The sequence below is a fragment of the Neophocaena asiaeorientalis genome, unplaced genomic scaffold (assembly GCF_003031525.2).
Source record: "Neophocaena asiaeorientalis asiaeorientalis breed wild unplaced genomic scaffold, Neophocaena_asiaeorientalis_V1.1 scaffold151, whole genome shotgun sequence".
In the NCBI taxonomy this organism is placed as follows: Eukaryota; Metazoa; Chordata; class Mammalia; order Artiodactyla; family Phocoenidae; genus Neophocaena; species Neophocaena asiaeorientalis.
The window spans coordinates 4,243,611-4,258,361 of NW_020175490.1; the positions used below are offsets into that span (position 1 = coordinate 4,243,611).

The 14,751-nt window shown below is 37.7% G+C and overlaps 1 protein-coding gene and 1 pseudogene across 1 annotated transcript in view; one reads left to right on the forward strand and one right to left on the reverse strand.

The window, feature by feature from the left end:
* Positions 1-4,566: 4,566 nt before the first annotated feature.
* Positions 4,567-5,454, reverse strand: LOC112415760 (60S ribosomal protein L7-like 1; annotated as a pseudogene).
* Positions 5,455-10,092: 4,638 nt separating this feature from the next.
* The window catches only part of GUCY1A2 (guanylate cyclase 1 soluble subunit alpha 2), a 395,366-nt gene continuing 390,707 nt past the window's right edge, over positions 10,093-14,751 (forward strand). Inside the window, exons 1-2 of the mRNA XM_024768900.1 lie at positions 10,093-10,140; positions 12,519-12,580. Coding sequence (XP_024624668.1) covers positions 10,093-10,140; positions 12,519-12,580 — 110 coding nt within the window. The remainder of the gene's footprint in view (positions 10,141-12,518; positions 12,581-14,751) is intronic.

A 14,751-nucleotide genomic window follows, 5' to 3' on the forward strand; every position in this document is an offset into this window, starting at 1 on the left:
ACTGTGCCAGAAACATTTCCCTTCTTCTGTAGGCAACTGTTCTTACATCATTTTACTCTCTGTCCCTTTTCCCCTAATCTTCTGTTAGGTAGGTAAGACAAACAAATGGCTAAGAAATACTACATAGATAAAAATTTGGTTCTAATGTGAGCAAGTTTAATGTTCTTTGCTGGAGGTCTTCTGCAATGACCTCTATATCAATTCACATTATTATAACCGATTTTGTAATAAATGGCTTATTTTGATTAGTTAGTTTTTAGTGTGAGCAGATTTGAAGAGAATTTTGAAAAACCAGGGGCTTTCACCAGATGCATTTTTTAACATCTAAAAACACGAAACATTAGTGACATCATTTTTTTTTCTTCTTGATTTTCCCCACTTCAGGACTATGAGAGAATGATGTGCTAATCTATACTTTCCATACAGAAAAACCACAAGAAATAAGTGATATCTATTTAGAGCTTACAAAGCATGCTTTATAATACTCATTTCGTCACCCTAATTCACTCAGGAAATGTATGAAGTAAGGAGGTCCAATTTAAGGAAGGGAAAACCAAAGCTCAGAGGGGAACAGTAACTTGCCTAAAGTCAAGAAGCTTGTAATCACCTATTTTAGTGTCTGGTTTTCCTGTTTCAGGTCCTAAGCTCTTTTCACCATGATGTGTCTTTCAACATGTCCATGAATTGTTCAATAAAGCAATTTAGCAATATACAATGTTGTTCACATAGATTCCCTATTTCCTATTTTGCTTTCCATATGTTTCGTACTTTGTGGCTTGTAAGTGGTGGCTGATAGCAATTTCCTGTTGGTTTTCTTGAACCTTACCTTCTGTCACCAATTGTTTAGTTCCTGACGGTGCTGTGAGTTCATATAATATAAACCTGTGTTAGAAATGACAAAGTGTTATTTCTTCATCAGGGCTCTGTCTCTAGGCTGACCTAGTTTGCCTGTCCACTGTCAATGTTTGTATGCTCCAGGCTCGCATGGGTGAGGCAGCTATGAACGGAGTGAGCCATCCTCACTGCCAACAGCTTAACTTACGCTGCAGAGTCTGGGAACAGCAAAGACATTGCTAGTCATATGATTTCCGAATATGAAGGAAGTCATGATTATCATAGAAATAGTTATGTTCGTAAGGGTATACATTTCTCTTCACAGATCATACATAATTATGCTGTAATTAAATAATTTACTAGAAGGAATGAGGAAGCAATATAATAGATATTATATAATGGAGTGATACCTAGGTTAAAAAATGTGCTCAGGTAGAGTTAAATGAAAAAAATAAGACTTTTCATGTCATGCAGTATTAGTATTCTTTGACTTGCATGTTTTTTCCAGAAAGAAGTGTGATTATTATTCTATACCTCTAGCTTAGGAATGTAGTTCATCATAAACATTGATGACATGGCAGTCATTATCTGCCAAACATCTGCCTAGTAAGCAGATTTCATATCTGTTTGGATCATCAGATTATAGTCAGCACTAGATCTGATCATATTTAGACCTTTGTTGAGTTTTATCTTCCAAGAGAGGTTGAAGCAGTAGAGCTGAACAGGACAATCCCTGGGTAGTATTTTGATGGTTTCGGCATATTTCAGCATCTGAAACTTTTAAACTCCAAGGACTTGGGCTTGTCTGAGTCCTGAAATAATCAGACTCTTAGCCACTGACTGGATAAACAAAATGCCCATGGCACTTTGGTTGGCGTCTGAATGACAGTTTACTTTTTCAAAGTGAGCAATAACTGTGAAATGAAGCTTAGTACTCAAAGTCTGCATGGTCAGCACTTTTCTTACCTATTCAGGCTACATGAGGAGCCAAGTCATAACCAAAAGTTTGCTTTAATCCATGGAGAGCCAGAGCATAATGAATTTCATGCCAAATTCTTTAATCCAGTTTAAGGGTCTATCTGGTTGTAGGGAAGGCCTTGACAATGAGACCTGATACTCCATATTCATTCATGAGACTCATTTTAGTTAAGATGGTTGAAGAATTTTCCTTACCTTAAGAATAATTTATCTCAATGTGATAGAGGACCAGTATGCCCTTCAACAGTATTAGAGGTAGTGTTTCATAAACTATTCTCCCTTCTCTTTCCTATGGGTTGCCCTCTCTAATTTCACCCACTTTCTATTGCTCAGTAGCCTACTTTGGAGCTATACCATGGCTGGTATTTGAAGGTAATTCCCAGTCACTCATTTACAAACTATTGTTTAAGCTGGTGCATTTAGGGTTAACAAAACATTTCCCTGTTTTATGAGTTAATTTTATAACTTAACTGTCAAAGAGAAATAGCACTTCCCTCATTTCCAGGCTCTTGTTGGAAAACACCTCATTGTAACTTCTAGGTACTGGAAACAATAGGGAATTCTTTGGAAATGCTCAAGTGGAGGCTGCAAAGATATTTTAAAAGGCTAGAAATTATTTCCTGACATGAAGGTCATTGCTAAACCTGACTTGAAATGGCACTAATTAGCTTGGCAGCATATAATTGGCATCTTTGGGCTATGAGGCATGCCTAGCAACAGTCCTAGGTGTTAGACATAGTTTAGTTCAATTTAATAATTTTTTGACTAGCTCCTCATCAACATATTTTTGCATAGAATTAACATATAATACATATTTGTATACTACTTCATAGCTTTATTTCATTTGGTGCTTACACCAACCCTGAGAAACAGTTATGCTAGGAATTCCCCTATTTTATAATATAGGTAATAGCGGTTCAGAAAAATAAATGCTGTATCCAGAATTATACAGTCTAGCTAAGACTTAATTATCCCTTTCAACTATAACCTTTTCTGCCTTGGTAAATATAGAACATTGTATTTCAGTTTAGAGGAGAAGATTAAAAGCTTGGCTTTTGGAGGCAGTCAGATATAGATCAGACACTTAATAGACTTAGATACTTACTACCTAAGTGACTTTGGGCAAGTTTTTTTAATTTCTCTGGGTTCAATTTTCACATTTATAAAATTGGGGTAAGACTTTTTCCTCTCCTACAGGATTTTTGTGAGGATTAAATGAGTTGGGGCATGTAACTTGTTGGACCAATTGTTTGACACTTAGCACTCAACTTCTATTATAGCATTGAATCCAGAAAGCTTACTCTTATTTCACTTTGTAGACTGAGTCAGCCCTGTGCCATCTGTGAGGTCCTGTTTGGTTTAAGGGTTTAGGACTGAAGTCATGTTTCTCCAAAGGTCTGCAATAAAGCAATATCAATTTTCCTGAGATGTCTAGAAGTGGTATCATCTTGTCTCATAGTCAGGATTTTTATTCAGACAGTCAAGTTGGCCAAGATGGTGACCAGGAAAGTATGTTTCTCCTGAAGTTTCTCTATTAAGAAGTTAATGATCCTACCAGAACTATTTAAATAACAACATTTACAAATTTGGGGAAACAGTTTTCAACATTGTTTTCATATCTATTACAGAAAAAAATAAAAGGAAATAAGGGATTTCAGTTAGGTACATGGAATAACTTACTAATGGTCACCAAAGTGAGATAAATTACCAATGGAGGCAGCAGCTTGTGGAAGAAATAGCATAGGAGACCTAAGATCTTGTCTAGTTGACATCTCTTTCCAGCATGTAGCTGAGGCAAAACACCTTAACCTCTCTGAATCTCAGCATTTTCATCTGTAAAATGTGGATAATTATATCTGAGACTTACAAGGTTGTGAACATATAATGAGATGAAGGAAAAGAAAGTGATTCGTAAACTGTGAAGTGTTATACAAACTGAAGGTGGTGGTATTATTTTCTGGTGTTCGTTGAAAACAGAAATTCTTGGATTACTTAAATGTGCTCTTGCCTGAGGTGGAGAAGAACTAATAAATAGCCCTTTGAATCTGTTTCAGTTCAAAGAATATATGTTTTCAGATTAAATCAGTATTGCTGGTGTTAGGTCTTGTCAAACTGAAATTCAATTGCTCTTCTGGAAGGGCATTAAAAAATAACAAAGGGGAAGATATTTGGAAAGCAAAGATATTTTGTATAGAAAGACTTAATTATCACATTGAGTATATGTTAAATATATTGTTTAAAATCAATAATTAAATGGTAATGAACACTGTGCTCTGCTAATTAGAACTTACTTTTTTTTTTTTTCACAGCAGACAACTGAGCATTGCTTTTGTGTGCTTCTTTCTAATTGTATTTCAAGTTCTTTCCAAAGCAAGGCCCTTGGATACCCCAGGTTCAATATGCCCCTGGGCCTGGTCCACTGCTGTCTTGTATTCATGTGTGGGTGTTCATTCGTTCACCAACATTAAATCCCAGGATAGGTGTGATAAAACAGGACTCCCTCCTCCATGGCCCAAGTCGTTTGCTGGTTTCAGAGGTGGACGGCGGTCTTTGCAGAAAACACACAGGAACTTTCTCTTGGAACTGAAGTGGGATAAAAAGTGCCTGCCTTGAACATCACCATCTTTTCCCTGACCCTTCCCCTCCAGTTTCTGAAGATACAGCAGAAAATAATCTTGCTTGAAGATACTGGGCAACAATTCCATAAAACAAAAACACATGCTTCCAATGCACTGTGCTTTCCAATATGCTGGGTTTAGTTCAGCTGCCGGATGAGCTGATTGATGCGTTCACCTCGATAGCCAGGTGAGCCCACTTCCTTGAGGAAGCCCACTCTATTCTTGGTAGCGTGAGGGGCCACTCAGAGTTGGGAAGGGTGCAAGAACCCTGAGATCACCTGAAAATTCTTCCCTGGGAAGGCAATTTCGTGAATGAGGTCTTTCAAGCAAATGACACGAAACTTCCCCAGGTGCTCCTCAATCACTGTGTTGTCTGTCAAAGAGATGATTTTATTCTTGACCTTGGCTTGTCCACGTTTCAAGATGAGTTCCCGAACTGACTTCAAATTTGGAAATCCCCAGGTCACATAAGGTTCCACTATACGAAGCGTTTTTATGGTTTGAGGAGTTACTTGCATAAAGACGCCATTGAAAATCTTATTCAGGCTAAGTCTTGCAATGGTCCTCTGCACCAGTAAACTCACCCCATTAATCCTAACGGGCCCAGCCTCTCTGCGGCATGTGGGATCTCCCCGGACCGGGGCACGAACCGGTGTCCCCTGCATCAGCAGGCAGACTCTCAACCACTGCGCCACCAGGGAAGCCCCCCATTAATCCTTTTGATGCATAAAACAAAGGCCAAGGAATGTTTATCTGGCACTTCCAAGCCATGAGGTTTCACTTCTAGTCGTCTGAGTTGCACCCTGTCATGTAGTTGCCACCAGGAATCATGTAGGAACCATTCTAGTCGCTTAAACTTGATCTCTTTTCCTTTCCTCTGTGCCTTCCTTTGCAAAAGAACCTGCTTTGCCTAGGTGACTTTCAGGGCTTGATAAGCCTTCCTCTTTTTCAGGAGATTTTTTGGAACCAAAGGGATCTTTTTTCTTGGCTCTTCCTCCACCATCTTTCCAACTCTAGAACTTACTTCTAATAAGGCCAACGTTATCAGTTTGAATCCCATTGTGGGTCAATTAGCATAATATCAGCCTTCACCCTAAGCTTTCATGAGGTCACTCAAATGTGTACCTATGTGGAGAATAAAAGTGGAGATTGGACGAAATCATGCAGATTTTCAACCAGTATGTATAGAACTATATATTATAATGTATCTTCAACTTTTATTTTTTTCTTTTAGCATACTTATCATTTTTGCTTTTTTTTTTTAAAGGTGTAATACTCTGTTTTTAAATTTATTTATTTATTTTTGGCTGCGTTGGGTCTTCATTTCTGTGCGAGGGCTTTCTCTAGTTGTGGCAAGCGAGGGCCACTCTTCATCACGGTGCGTGGGCTTCTCACTGTTGCGGCCTCTCCCGTTGTGGAGCACGGGCTCCAGACGCGCAGGCTCAGCAGTTGTGGCTTATGGTCTTAGTTGCTCCGCGGCATGTGGGCTCCTCCCAGACCAGGGCTCGAACCCGTGTCCCCTGCATTGGCAGGCAGATTCCCAACCACTGCACCACCAGGGAAGCCCCATTTTTGCTTTTTGTAGTTAATTATCTGGACTGCCAATTTTGTTTAGGAAATTACTGGTGTAGTTCACAGATGATATTCCAAGTTTCCTGAAAGGTGGTTTAATCTCTGGTACATTCTGACCCTCTGTTTACAAGTGCTAACTTTGCAATGCTTTACTTCAAATGACCCTGAGAACTATGAACTTCTTATATGTGTTTTTTAGATGGGAAAATGGAGGCATTTTTTTCCCAAGGTATTTTACTCCCAGGTGAAGAGATTTTGGCTAATTTTATAAAAAGATCAGTAGCACAGCTGGGCTTGAAATACAGAGGTCCTGACTCAAAGTTCTTATTTAATTTGCGGTGTTTTTTTCCTTTTTGGCTTATATATAGTAAGTTTAGTCAAAGGCTGGGAAAATTCATATTATGCCTGGATCTTTAGCAAGACTGACAATTACTACAATTACACGTCTTTCAGAAGTACCTATGCTGGTTATTTGACGTGACTTATTATTTTGATTAGTTTTGTTAAAAATACCAATCATATAATTTGATCCATTGGTGTCTACAGGCCTACCCATAAAGATAGGGTATCTAACATTATAATTTTGATCACTTTAAGTGAAGAAATTTGGCATATCATATCCTTATAAGCAAAATGCTCTTATGTTGTGAAGAAAGTAGAGATCTTTGGATTGTGATTTGGAGGATGATGAAAAGGTTCCTTGCTCCCTAATTTATCTCTCACTGACCCTCCTATTTACCAAAATTCCACCTTTAGTGGTTCAGACCATCTTATATGAAGTAGGAAAGCCCATTTATACCATCATTTACCTTAGTAAGGATTGAGGATCAAGTTTTTTAAGTAGGATTCCTCCTGAGTACCATCTGGGGTCAGGGTACTAAGAGGATTTAAAATTTTGATGAAGGAAGGAAAGAGAATATGCAATGATGATTTTTGGAGACCTATTCTGGGAGTTTAGATGATGGTGGTGGGGATTTGTCCTATCAGAATGCAGTGTAACTAAACTGGACACTCAGAGGGTAGGGAAGAGGGTGAGAGAAAGCTAAGGATGGGAAAGTGAAAGTATATCTAAGACAAGATATTCATGATTTTTGCTTATGGTCTTGTTTGTGTACATATGTTTAAAGAACATTAAGTGTGTTGTCAAGAAGCAAACAATTAATTTGAAACCATGTGATTCTTCATTTTTATGTTGATGTTAAAAAAATGCTTTCTTATTATGGAAGTTTCCTAGGGGAAAAGATGCTCTTTTTGTAAAGGAGGGCTTCTAATCTCTCTAACTTTGATTCTTTTTTAGTCAAATGGTGATAATATCAATCTAACTATGTCATTGGATTGGTGCAAAGATCGATTGGGATAATATGCATTAAAAACATGAAATGTAAAGTGCTGAACCAAATACAGGGTGTTAAAAATTATGTGCAGTACAGGTTGGAGATTAAGTGCTTGGATTCTGGAACAGACTACCTGAGTTTCAACCCTGGCTTTGTCTCTTTTTACCTGTTTGACATAGGACAACTTAAACTTTCTGTGTCTCAGTTTTCTAATCTGTAAAATAATAACCTATCTCATACTGTTAATGTGAAGATCAAAGGAGTTAATATATGTAATGGGCTTAAAGCAGTGCCTTGCATAGATTAAATGCAGCAATCGTATTAATTGTTGCATTGTTATGTATATGTCAGTACAAAATTGAATACTGACATAAGTGCATGGGAGTGAATTACTTGGAAATGCTTCAAGCAATATAGTTCTCTGTTTACCTAACAAATCATATTTAACTATGAGCTCTTAGTGGAACTGTGTTGATTTAGCAGTTATGTGTGAACATCTTTCAGAACCTTTCTTCTTTTGATATTTGAGTAAAGAAACTACTCTCATTAATGCTGACTTATTCAGGTAACTTTTATAGAGTATTGGTCTTGATCATCGTGTTTATATCTTACATGAAACGTTTTCAACCCTGACTAACATTAGAAGCAAATGGGTCCGCCAGTTGTATTGGAAAGTTTGGGGGTGGCACTCAGGCATTGGTATTTTTTAAAAGCTCCCCAGGGGATTTTGTAGGCAGAGTTGAAAATCACTGGCCTAGAGCAATAGTAATTAATTATATATCCATATCATTTAGTTCCTGACACTGAAGTATATATTTTTCATACTTAAATAAATAAAATGACATGGCTATTTATGGATGTTACTTTAAAGGCAGACCTATTGTTTCCATTAATTCTGTAGCTTGTGGTTTTGTGTTATAAAGCAGAAATGAGAAGTTTATTTTAAAATTATCTGTGGAGTTTTGTTTGTTTGTTTTTGGCATGATGAAGGCTATATATATTTTAAAAATATATAGAATCAACAGAATAGTAAAGGTGAGAGGGACCCTCAAAGCATCTAGTAGAAATATTGCACACTTTGAAGCCAGTCCTGGCTTGCAGTGACTGATTCACTTACGAGCTATATGATCTTGGGCTACTTACTTAATCAGTCTGAGCCACAACTTCATCTCTGTAGAATTTAGATGTATGTGTACTTTGTACGATGACAGCTGCATTTCATGTGATACACACACACACACACGCACATCTTGACTCCCTGACTCCTGCCTGATCCCCATACCATCTGGTGCAGATATCTAGAGCAGAGACTGTGTGGGAGCCTCTGCAGGGCTGTCTGAGCTTGAAGGGCCAGTTGCTGAGAACTGCTTCCTCCCACTACTCAGGGATCATTTCTCTGGCTCTTTTTGGATTATTTCATGGCTGGCTGTTTGGATCCCATGACTTTTCATGAGCATAACATTTAGTCTGTGGGGGTCAGTCACTGCTAAGTAGAGTGAAGCTGTTAATGAGACTATAGATGAAGATGGCTTCTTGTTGCCACATGATGGAAGCTTTGGGTACTTCCTCTTTGAGCCCTAGACAATACATGTGCAGGACACAGATGGCTGCTTTCTCTTCCCAGCTGTCTTCCTGTCCATTGCTTCTTTGTGTTGAGTAGAGACAGTAGGAAGCTACTATCTCTATCTTAGTTTGGGGGAAGGAGAGAAAAAATTACAGACTTCTTTGATTTTCTTTTGTATGATAGGGACAGTGGATTTTGTCTCCTTCCTAACCCTTGTCTTTCAGATCCTGTAGCATATGGCTAAAAACATATTACATCATCCAGCTCTCCTGTTGCACATTCTTTATGTCATAAGAAGGAGGTTCATGCGTTGTTTCTAATTAGTTATAAAGTATAATGCTTGAAGTATTCATCTTAGCTATGGTGCATCAATGTCCTTCCCCCTTACAGGCCTGGATTTAGGTCTATTCTCAATCTTCTGAGATTTCTGCTTTTATCACCATCTCTCTGGACTGATCTGAAGGTTTCATTGGAAATATTTATAAATTCAGCTACCATTTTCCTATTTTCCCCTCAGCTGGAATAGGCACCATCTTCTCACTATTAGTATTATTGGTAAGTCTATTGAGTTTTTTAGCTGATGAGGATCTTGAAACATTACACTTGTGGGGTGGGTGTTCTAACATAAACTTTGTACTCCACTAGATTTTGAGACTCTTGAGGGTAGGAACCCAGTGAACATAGTCATAACTATCATTTATTATGCACCTACTATGTACTAGTGACTTTGATTTAATTATTTCAATTAATTCCCATAAAAATAATGTACACATAAGGAATCATTTCAGATAGCTTAAGTAAACTGCCCAAGGTCATCTAGTTCGTGAGTAAGAGTTGGATTTTGAACTCAGTTTGATCTTAAATCCTCTTTTCTAAATCATCTTTCCAAACTCCTTCTTAAAGAAAAGGATAGATACAGATAAGAGGGATGGGATTTTGGTCTGTTGAAGGTTGGATGGAACTGGTATGGAGTTTCATTGTTAAAGAAAAGGAGAGAAGATCTGCAGATCTTCAGAGCCCTTGCTTTTCCCACTAATCTACACTGACTTGCATCACTGGCGTACATTGACATTTAGTAAATGGACCCTACAACCCTCAAGGCAGAAGTCACCCCTTCAGAAGGCTTTGGCCCATGTGCAGGTCTTCACTTTGTGCTTTTTATTCATGTCAGAGAGGCTCAGATTATGTGAAGATGTCTCAGAATCAGGCAAACTCTGAAGAAGATTGGAGTGAATCCGTGGTGATAGTCCATGGTGAGGAGTCAGGTCTGTATTGAAGTCAGCCTTGGCTTTCTGATCAGGGGATACTCTGCAGTCAGCCTCTATGCTTACAGTTCAGACCACCAGAATGTGCCCACTGGATTTGGCAAGCAGTAGGAAGTATATAAATCTTTATGAAGTTGAAGCTTTGTTGAATGTGCCCAGAGAACATTTTCCATTTAATGTATTTGGAAACTATAAATATAATTCCCGCTGGGGAGTAAAAGTAATTGCTTCAGAAAAGAAAAAAGTCAGTTCTTTAAAATGGCTTAACTCCTTTCACAAACATTTGCCTTTTTTAATGACTGGGAAATTCCTGGTACAGGAAAATAAAATGTCCTTTGGTACAAAGGAGGTCATTCTGGTCTTAACTGACCCTATGCACTCTAGTTCCTGTATTCTGTTCCATATTTTGTCACCAGAGGTTATTGGAAGGATAATCCCTCTGTGGATTTTCACTGCTTTTAGGGCATGTTGCCAAAGAGAAAGTTATCTTGGCTCAGAAACTGCCAAAGCAGTTCAGAAGGCTCAGATCCCAGGGGTACTGAGCCAGTGACTGATAATGACTTGATTTAGGTTGGCCATGGGTTGGATTTTTAAAGCACACTTTTTATGTGTGCTAGGTTTGCTGTGTCTGCTTCACCCTCTTTGGATTTTTCAACAGACTCATTGCTTCTTGGGTCAGGAATGATTTTCCTTTCCTAGGCATGCTATTCTACTTTGATTCTATTCTTATGAACAGAAACATCTGTACCAGTTTGAAGCCTCATGTTCATCTTTTTAACCTAGTATAAAGGAAAAACAGCTGTTGAAAGAAGTTGCCCTGTATCTCTTTCTTTGAACACTGGAGGCTGATTTCTCCTAAAATTAATTTCTGAAATGGCTTGGCTAAAGTGAAGAATATATCTGAGCTCTTAGATTTGCTCAGTGAAGATGTTCTCCTAAATGGTAGTGTAGAATAGTTCTCAGTGGATGCCCTTGATTTAATTGAAGCTCAGTTTCCTCACGCTTTAAAATAGCCATTTCCAACCAAGGAGGATGTTGAAAGTATTAGGTAGGGAGATTTTTACATCTATCCTGGACATTTTTCATAGAGAGGTAAACATGGAAGAGGTTCAAGTGAACCCTGACAACAATCTCTGTAGTCTCCTTTAAATTACATATCTTAAGACAATCTCTTTGAAGGATTAGGGATGGGAAATAAACTGATATTTATTAACTGCTTCTTAGGTAGCAGCATTGTGCTAGATGCTTTCTGCAGATTACCTTTTTAGATTTATATAGGTTTGTGTGGTTAATTAGTGACAGCCCACAAGATTACCAAACTACCATGCTGCTCTCACATCTTGAAGGGTCTTTGTCAGAGTCATTATAACCCCCCAAAATTCATCCATGGCTATAATAGATCAATGTTTTGATAAGGTTTTTTTTTCTTGCTTGATTAGAAGTTTTTATTATTTAAAAAATTCAGGGCTTCCCTGGTAGTGCAGTGGTTGAGAGTCCGCCTGCCGATGCAGGAGACACGGGTTTGTGCCCCGGTCCGGGAAGATCCCACATGCTGCGGAGCAGCTGGGCCCGTGAGCCATGGCCGTTGAGCCTGCGCATCCGGAGCCTGTGCTCCGCAATGGGAGAGGCCACAACAGTGAGAGGCCTGCGTACCGCAAAAAAAAAAAAAAAAAAATTCACACCCTTGCCACTGAGAATTTGGTTCTTATTATAATTTGTTAATAAAATCTGTGTTTTAAGATCTTTGAGTCACTTTCATGCCTCCCTAGGTCTGAGACTCCAAGATGAGGCTCTGTTGCCTAAATAAGTCTAGAATAATTCTTGCTCTGGGATTAAGAAACTCTGTCTTTAGCTGTCATGGAGAGGAGAGGATTATAAAATTCAGTCATGAGCTGCTTAGGTGTTTTCTGCAGATCCCATTTGTTGCCCCAAACACTGTGGCCCCTCTGGGACACTCTAGAACCCTTGCTTGAAATCTCTTGAGGAAGTCAGGCTTGACTTGGGCATTACTCATCTTGTTTAGTACACCCCTCTCCACTGCCCCCAATGTCTAGGTTTATTGTAGGCAGCCAATGAGTATTTTGTTGAACTTAATAGCTAGTACAAAAGCATTGGGGAAAATATGGCTAGGAAATGCTATCATATTTGAAATTGGGAAATTCTGGGTAATTGCTGAGTGCCTCATATTATTAGTTCTTGTGGGGAAAATACATGGCAAAATTCATGATGGGTTTATATTGTAAAATGAAAACTCTTATGAGATGAATCAGATGCTACATATCTGCTTATGATACTCAGAATGGGAATGACACTGATTTGCTGATAATGTATTATTATTATTATTATTCTGTAGCCCCAGATGATACAGCAAACTCTCAAGAGGACATTGCAGTATTATGAGCACCAATTTACTGGGTAAGTAAAAATGGATTTTGGCTATTATTGGGGACAAATTAAAGATAATTACTACATAGAGAACAGACCTGTGGTTGCCAAGTGGTGGGGGAAAGTGTTGGGGGAGGGATGGAGTGGGAGGTTGGGGTTAACAGATGTAAGCTATTATATATAGAATGGATAAACAGCAAGGTCCTACTGTATAGCACAGGGAACTATAGTCAGTATCCTATGATAAACCATAATGGAAAAGAATATATATAAAAAGAATGTAGATATGTATAACTGAATCACTTTGCTGTAAACAAAAGTTAACACAACATTGTAAATCAACTATACTCCAATTTAAAAAAATGAGTTACTCAAACATAGCTGTTGAACACGTGGGCAACCAAGTCAACCTTATTGCATAATGATTATGATCTCAGTGTGAAGTGGGAGCTCATAGGAGCCCCATGGAGTGATTTCCTTTAGTTTATTTGTGTTGAATCCTTTTAAGTAAAATCCCTTTTGCTAGTGCTTTCCTTTTTCTTCCTTCTTGTGCTCTTACCCTCTCATTCTCATCCACTGAATCTCATATTTTGCCTTAGTAATATCATAAGGTTCATTAGTACCAACCAAGAGGCTTTAAATGTGATTTTAGGATCCTTCAGTAAAGTTTAATCAAATTCACTACAAGCTTAACACAGTTCAGTGAGAAGTGTTTGTTTAGTTAAAGTCACATGCTACATATTTCCTTTATTTATTCCCCATTTCCTGAAATGGTTGTGGTATGATGTAAAGTAAGAAGATTTGAGGTCAAAAGACAGGAATTCAAGGCCTCACCAGGACATAGAACTTTAAAGTAACTTTATCTCTTTTAAAGGGTGATGATGATGGTAACAACTAAATCAAGGATTATATGTCATTATTAAATGAGGTAATTTTAATGGAAGTATTTTGTAAACAGGAAGCTTCAAATAAGTGTAAGGTATATCCTTGATTGGGTACGGCAGAAAGCAGTTGGCAAATACAAAAGCCTAAATTCACTTTCTGATTCAGTCTAGCTATTTAAATTAAATGTACGATATACTACAGCTATTTATCTTTGTAGAAGTTTAAGAACTTATGAGGAGTCAAGTTTCAAACCCTGGTACCTCTTGAAATGCTGTGGGGAATCATTTAACATTTATGGGTAATAGTCATTACCATGGAGATCAAGAACATATTTTTGGCTATTAGGATATAGTGTGAATTTTTTTTTTTTTTTATAAAACAAAAGGGAGGAAAACTTAGTGGAAAAATAATCTCAGTACCAAGTAGAATGCCATATACTTTAAGTGCTTGATGACTATGTTAACTGTCATTTCAAAGGAAATTGCCCTGAAACTTTGTCATATCAATCCTCAAGAGTACAGTACTAGAAAAAACATATTATTTAAACTCATGAGATGGCTTTTAATTTGAGGCTATTTGTAGTTTTAAATGGTTTATTTTAAGGGAGATAAATAATGTCAAGTTAATCTCTTCCCACATACTCTAAAATAAAACTTAATCACTCATTGGATTTGCTGCTTTCAAATATGGTGTTTGGATTAAACTAGTCAATGTATTTAGAACAATTCCTGGTATGTGGTAAGCACCACATGCTTGTTTACTCATATTCATTATCATCATTATTTTTAAGATTTTAATGACAATACCAGTAATGAAATGCAAATTATTTCTGGAATTATGAGTGCCCTTTCCGTTTTGAAATCAAATAATGACTGATGAAATAGTCTTATTTGTGAACTAAATTATGTCTTCATGGCAAGTCAGAGTGGGAATCTTATAAATATGATCAAACTAGATAACTAAACTGTATTACTATAATCAGCAGAAAATTGTTTTTTCCATTAGTAGGATGGAGTTCTCCTTCATCTAAATAACTGCCTCAACTCTCCTCTCAATCTCTGTAGACATAGCCTGTGGTATTTCTTTGTTCATTGCCTAAATAGTCTTTCCCTAGTTCTGTTTATTGCAGACACTATTTAAAGAACAGACAGGGTATAGGACTTTCATATAAAGAGGTGTCTTAATGTCCTACTGGTTCTAAGACCTAGTAGCATATTTTTGCTTGGGTGTTGGCTACCTTCTGAGGATTTGAAGTGCCTTTGCTCACTGTCTTTTTCTGTGCTCATGCTGATGAAGATAAAAACGGCCATGGTTTC